Source organism: Mobula hypostoma, chromosome 16, assembly GCF_963921235.1.
Source record: "Mobula hypostoma chromosome 16, sMobHyp1.1, whole genome shotgun sequence".
Taxonomy (NCBI): Eukaryota; Metazoa; Chordata; class Chondrichthyes; order Myliobatiformes; family Myliobatidae; genus Mobula; species Mobula hypostoma.
The window spans coordinates 26,489,758-26,496,730 of NC_086112.1; the positions used below are offsets into that span (position 1 = coordinate 26,489,758).

Here is a 6,973-nt window from a genome sequence, read left to right on the forward strand (position 1 = left end):
ATATTCATCAACACTAGTGTAATGTTGTTTTTATTTTTCAGCTTTTTTTAAATATTAAAATCTGTTTCAGCTGTTTCTTGAAGACCTGTAAAGATTACATATTTTTCGTGCGGTTTGCAGTGCAAAATTGCACAGGCTAGAAGAAAAGCAAAACTGCAAAAGCTGGAAGTATCAAATAGAAGACGTTTAAACAATAGAGGTATTCAGCAGATCAGGGAGTTTCTATGGAGAGAGAAACAGTGTTAATTTTTTTAACAGCATTTATTAGTAATCTCAATAAACAAAATAAGGCTTTTTACAAAATATTTACAAGTGGTTACTATAAATGTCACTATAAACTATGTAATTAACAAGGCACGATTATTTTTTTCATCACTACTATCATTCACAGAGTATCCTTTCAGTCCTAACAGCAAATCGTTCTCACTGCCTTCAAGATTTCTTTGAATGTTCATCTGCTTTGCTTTCTTTTCTGTTTTGATTGCTCAAAGATCATCATTGTTTCAATATAGCAGTCCCAAACGTGTCATCTGGTGAAGCCTTGATTTGTATAACCTTGACTTCTTCCGTATAATTTGGGGAAAGCTCACTAGCTGCTACATTGCAAAGTAAACACACTCCAATGAATTGGATCTTGTATTTTGAGTTACATAGAAACATAGAAAATAGGTGCAGGAGTAGGCCATTCGGCCCTTCGAGCCTGCACCGCCATTCAGTATGATCATGGCTGATCATCCAACTCAGAACCCCGCCCCAGCCTTCCCTCCATACCCCCTGTCCCCCATAGCCACAAGGGCCATATCTAACTCCCTCTTAAATATAGCCAATGAACTGGCCCCAACTGTTTTCTGTGGCAGAGAATTCCACAGATTCACCACTCTCTGTGTGAAGAAGTTTTTCCTAATCTCGGTCCTAAAAAGCTTCCCCTTTATCCTCAAACTGTGGCCCCTCGTCCTGGACTTCACAACATGGGGAACAATCTTCCTGCATCTAGCCTGTTCAATCCCTTTAGGATTTTATATGTTTCAATCAGATCCCCCATCAATCTTCTAAATTCCAACGAGTATAAGCCTAGTTCATCCAGTCTTTCATCATATGAAAGTCCTGCCATCCCAAGAATCAATCTGGTGAACCTTCTTTGTACTCCCTCTATGGCAAGGATGTCTTTCCTCAGATTAGGGGACCAAAACTGTACACAATACTCCAGGTGTGGTCTCACCAAGGCCTTGTACAACTGCAGTAGTACCTCCCTGCTCCTGTACTCGAATCCTCTTGCTATAAATGCCAGCATACCATTCGCCTTTTTCACCGCCTGCTGTACCTGCATGTCCACTTTCAATGACTGGTGTATAATGACACCCATGTCTCGTTGCACCTCCCCTTTTCCTAATAGTTGAATCAGACTGTGCAATACCTGTACCAGTTTCTTTCCGATCTCTTGATTCTTCCTCAAAACGGCTATGTGGTCTACAGGTTTGTATCTCAAAAAAGATCGAGAGAGGTCTGGGGCATAACAGATTCTCCCCTGCACCACCATGGGCACCAACCAACCAAGAACTATCTGGTCCTGGTTTGTAGTACTCAGAAGTGCTCTCGCTGTGTCTGACTTCAGGAACTGAACTTGCTTGCTGCTATTTATTGGGTGGAGATCAAATTCATCCTGTGATGAAGTTACACATCAACAATGGTTGCCATGGCGAACCCTGCCCGGCAACCCGCTCCCAGCCCAGAGCCCTGAGAGGGCATCCCTTTGGGAGTCTGGTCTCAACCAAGGTGGGTCCTGATGAAGGGTCTCAGCCCGAAATGTCAACTGTGTACTCTTTTCCACAGACGCTGCCTGGTCTGCTGATATCCTCTGGCATTTTGTGTGTGTTGCTCCCACGGTGAATGGGTGAGGGTGGGCTATACTCTGTGGACGTTGGCCATGGTTTCACTTATCCTTCCGGTGCACTGGGAGCATTCCGTGGAGACATACTTAGTGCCCTGTAGGCAGTCCAGGTCTGAGAGCTGCAGGGATCTCTGTTGCACCAGCATTTGGAGGTCTTGCACCTGCTCCATATGGGAGCCTGCAACCCTTAGGATGCAGACCCTTCTTCAGATGAAAATCATGGATAAAAATCTGTGGCCACATTGACCTCCAAAAACAAAGGAGTCTGGACAAATATGTGTAAGTGGCTATATTTAAAGATGCATGAATTCACAGATGGTACATTTCTATGTTACCGGCCAGCACTGTAGTGACATCCATATCTGGATTTTGAGGCAAGTGGTCACAGGTTCGAATCCGGCCAGCTCCTTGCACACTTTCCGTCCGTGCTGGGTTGAGCATTGAGCTAGCTATTTGGCCTCATGAAAAAACAGACAAATGCTAAAGAAACGGCAAGTTTGCTGCCTGATGCACCACGATGCACAGAGAGGAACAACAACATTTCTATGTCATTCAGCAAAAGAAGTGTTCCATATAGACATTCCCATTAGAAGTACATTAAAAGTTGACGTACGTAAGGAGAGGTTGAATAAGCTTGGGCTTTTCTATTTGGAGCAAAGGAGGGTGAGCAGTGACTTGACAGAGGTGAATTAAAATATAAGGCATTTACTGCCCTTTACCTGAATAGAAATGGCTAATATGAGAGAATACAATTTTAAGGTGATTGGAGGAAAAGTATAGGGAGGATGTCAGAGGTAGAGTTGTTTTCTACACAGAGAGTGGTGGGTGCATGAATCCCAGGGTTAGTGTTAGGTGCAAGTACATTAGGAAGATTTACGAGACTCTGAGGTGGGCACCTGGGTGAAAGAAAAATAGAGGGCTTAATGGGAGGGGCTAGCTTGATCTTGGAATAGATAAAAGGGGCATTGAAGGCCTGTACTGTTCTACGTTTTACATTTAGCAGATCAGACAGTATCAGGTGAAAGAGAAAAAGAGACCAGAATATAAGTAAGTCATCCTTAATCCCAAATGTCCGGAGCTCATAGCCCAATGGCGGATGCCTGCCCTGGAGTTGGAGAACTGTCCGTGTTGTGTTCCGCGGTGTTCTGCCAAGCATTTTTGGCATGTTGTGTTGGCACCAGAATTTGTGGCGATACTTGGAGGCTGCCTCTGCACATTCTTAGGTGTGTTGGTTGTTAATGCAAATGATGCATTTCACTTCATAACTCCATGTTCATTTGATAAATAACTATGAATCTGAAGAGAATACTCAAACAAATGACATCTGCTCTGTGAGAAACATTTCTGTTTTTTCCCTTTGCTCCTCTGATCTGCAGTTTGAAACACATTTGATGGTCTCAAAGCACAACTTTTTTCAACAAATTCTGCCTGACCTTCTGGACATTTCCATCATTTTCTGTTCTTACATCAGTCTTCTGCTTGACATAGTAAGTGTAGTGAAAACTCTCCAGGTTTTGGCACTGACAAGATGTCCACAGAAAGGAGTTTTCAGGGTGGTTTGGTTTGGGTGAACATTTGCCATGTGCACTACGTAGCTGAATGCTGATGATCCAAAATGTTTTACTTTCAGAGCATTTAGGGAAGCAAGTAAGAGTTGATTATTTTCTCTGTGCCTAGGATTATATACGTATTTTATAACAAATTAGAAAAATATAAAGTTGCATTACTTTGACATTATTCCCAAAAATGCTGTCTTAAAAGTTATACTTTTCTTAATCTCTATGTTTTAAAGTACAGCCCACAGATATACTTGTGGAAATATGATCACGTTTAGTGCAATTGATTAATCACAGTGGGTATGTGTGCTATTACTCATAAGATATTGTATAACTTGTATCCTCACCTAAACAGCAGAGTGGTCCACAGTTCAATGTCTCTTCCAAAAGGCAGTAATTCCAGAACTGTGATAACTTCTCAGAACGAAGTTGGGGCATGATTCTGCATCCTGTGTTTAAAAAAATGTAGATCCAGAGTACAAGCTTGTGACCGTTTTTTTCAAAAGTGGTACAACTGAGATAAGTTGTTATTAAACACTTTTCAGTTAATATTATAAAGATATTTTTGCCTTTCTGTAGGTATACAGACATCTATGAATGGGAAATTTTATCCTGGATACTGGTTGACATTGCATCTGACTTTGAACACCCAGAGGTATGAGATACTGTATGATTACTATTCCAATAGTTAAAATAACAGAGCTAAAATTTCAAAGTAAAATCAAATGTATAACTACAGGATGTAGAAACTGCCTAAATCTTGAATCATTGTATCAGGGTCATGAAATTTCTCAATGGTTTCCACATGGATTGCAAGAATAGATTTTTATAATTACTAAGGAACAAATATTTTGCATTTAATCTGGGGGGGGCAGTATCTATAAAAAACATTCTATTAGTTCCTCAACCCAATGTGTTATTTGACAGTTTATTAGTGGAAATCCTTCACAATGTGGAATTGTTTTGCCTCATCTGAAAAATGAAAATGGCTGAACACTACGACAGCAGATACCAGGGTTAAGGGTACAAGCCCAGTTGTCCAACAGACTGAGGGAACATCATGGTTATGTCACCACCTATCCAGCCATTTTCCTTTGCACTTCTATCATGATCAACCCCTTCTGGATTCCAGGCCAACCCCGCTGGGTAACATTGAAAAGCCAGAAACACAATGGCTCCTAAGCAGTTTGAGGATATTTCTGGAGGTGTGGTAAACCAAAATTCAGGTTCTACCACAAATATAATAACACCAATACTCTGGTACAGTAGGAACGATACTATTGATGATCTACACTGCAAACTGGTCCCCAAGACCTAGAAGTTCTCTCCCATAGCCAGTTTTTGTCCTCTTTGTGAAGGAAATGAAAACCAATAACAAGACCCATCAGGATAATTTTCCTTGGGCCTCCTATCATTGAACTTTGGTCCAAACAAGCCTGCATTCCCCAGCTCCTTAGAGCTCATTTGTCTGTAATTCCCCCTATGTTAGCTGTATCAGTGGTATGTCATTTCTCAATAGTTTCAGCTTCGTTCACAAAGAAACTAAATAGATCTTAAAAACTAAAGTAGCAGATTGGGAAGTGCAACCAAAGCATAATCAGTGGGGTGCAGACACTTGAAATTTGTTTGGGTAAATAAGGACTGTCACCAGGGATGAAGGAAAGATTAAAATGCAAGGGCTGGAGTAAAGGGGAAAAATGATTTCGGATGTAAGAGGGGGATGGAATGGGTCTTTAGATGAGTATTTAAAATGGCACTTTAACGAGGAAAATTTTTGATACAGGCAGTGCATTTTTGTCAATTTAAATGTTGAAAGTGGTGTGAAACTGTCTAAGCAAAGATTAGAGTAACTATGTTTGCAAGGACCAAAAACCTGGATGAGATTTCAGTAACAGATGAGCTCAGGCTTTCTGTCAGGGCAAGATTTATTAGGGATAATGTTCTGTTAGGGAGTGTACCTATTGAGCATCAAGATAGACAGGAAGACTAAATGTGGTGGGAGCTTCTGTAGAATGCAAAATACACAATGGGAATCTGTACCAAAAACTCACGTACAGTACGCAAGAGCATTACAAGTAGCCAGTGTTATCTATTTGCATGCTACAGACATTTTTCATTTATAAAGCACTCCTATACACATCTTATTCCTATCTTTTTATGTTTTACAGCTTCAACCATTTCTCAACAATTCAGAACTACATTTCATTGAATTAATAGAAAAGAAGTTCAAATGGAAGAAGGATATTTATTCTAAAATTCACAACTGGTTGACTAAAAATGTACATGCCAGTTAAAGCATTTTTTTGAAAATATAATCAAGTGTACAAAAGTGCATAGACTAAAGGAAACCCATCCACCTTTCCTCACAAATAATTCTTACCTCCCTTCTTCTGTACACCGGCTTCAGTCACGTTCTTGTTGATTCCCACCCCTACCAACACTCCTCTTCACATAGAATTTTCCTTTAATTTTGTTAAATTCCTTGGCAGTTAATCATTCATTGTATTGAAGTATAAACCAGGCTTTACTATTATTTCCTTTTATAGTAGAAAATTTCTTTAAATAACTATGATTTAAGTCAAAGAAAATCAGCCAAATCTCCTTATTTTTTTGAATGCCACATTTGATTTTTTGATATTCACCTGCGAACTTTGTAAAAATTATTATTCTTTATATGAAAAAGACTACATACACTTCTCAACTAATTCAATTAATGCCTTGAAGAGCAAAATAAAACCTCTCTAAATTATATGCTGTGGTTTGCAAAGGCAAACTCATATCTCAGCTGGCTTGTTGATGTACCCAATGGTTTTTTTAGGTTTATCCCTTATAATCCCAAAATCTCTTTCCTAATCAACACATTTACTGTCAGAGTTGACCAAAGAAGATATGTGTACCATTGCTTAAAATACTGAGACAGCTTATTAGTTCTTTGTTTCCATTACCCTTTTTAACAAAGGGTAATCATTACTCGTGCAATGTAAATTCTAGCTTTATTTTTCTCACATTTGTCTCAAGAGCTTCTGCAATCCTCATGCCAAGGTTTTCTAAGACTCTGTACCAATTGCGTGGTTTCAGACAAGACTGCCAGCTTATCAGAGAAGCATAGGTAAACTGCTGACAGAATTTGTCAAGCCACCTGGTATGTGTGTGAACCCCAGTGGTGTTTTCCTTGCAAAAATGTTGGCACTAAATTATCAATTGTGCCTTAATTTCCTTTGATGTGCCTATTGATGATATGTTATAACTTGTTCTTCGTTCAATCTGACAATCATTTTACAATAAACTGTAGCCAATGATGGCCAATGAAACTTACCATTTAGTCTGCTAATATATTCTGTGGATATCTGATTGGCATCTTAAGATATTTTTTCCAGTTGATCACAGCTGAAAGTGCATTTGTGAGCTGAGAGCAAGAAATGAACGCTCCAACACTTACCAAAAATTGCAAGCTCAGTAATGGTAAAGAAGTGCAAAAGGATGTTTTTCAATCCAGTTTGTTGGCATGTACACAGCCATATTGTGTCGG

General features: G+C 39.6%; 1 protein-coding gene across 3 annotated transcripts in view; it reads left to right on the forward strand.

Moving 5' to 3' along the window:
* Positions 1 to 6,750, forward strand: part of LOC134357301 (aminopeptidase Q-like) — a 153,281-nt gene extending 146,531 nt beyond the window's left edge. For 2 of the 3 annotated variants that reach the window (XM_063068677.1, XM_063068678.1), the window contains exons 19-20: positions 4,024 to 4,099; positions 5,613 to 6,750. In XM_063068677.1, coding sequence (XP_062924747.1) covers positions 4,024 to 4,099; positions 5,613 to 5,738 — 202 coding nt within the window. In that variant the 3' untranslated portion in view covers positions 5,739 to 6,750. The remainder of the gene's footprint in view (positions 1 to 4,023; positions 4,100 to 5,612) is intronic. The other variant, XR_010020589.1, reaches the window with a different exon arrangement.
* The last annotated feature ends 223 nt before the right edge of the window (positions 6,751 to 6,973 follow it).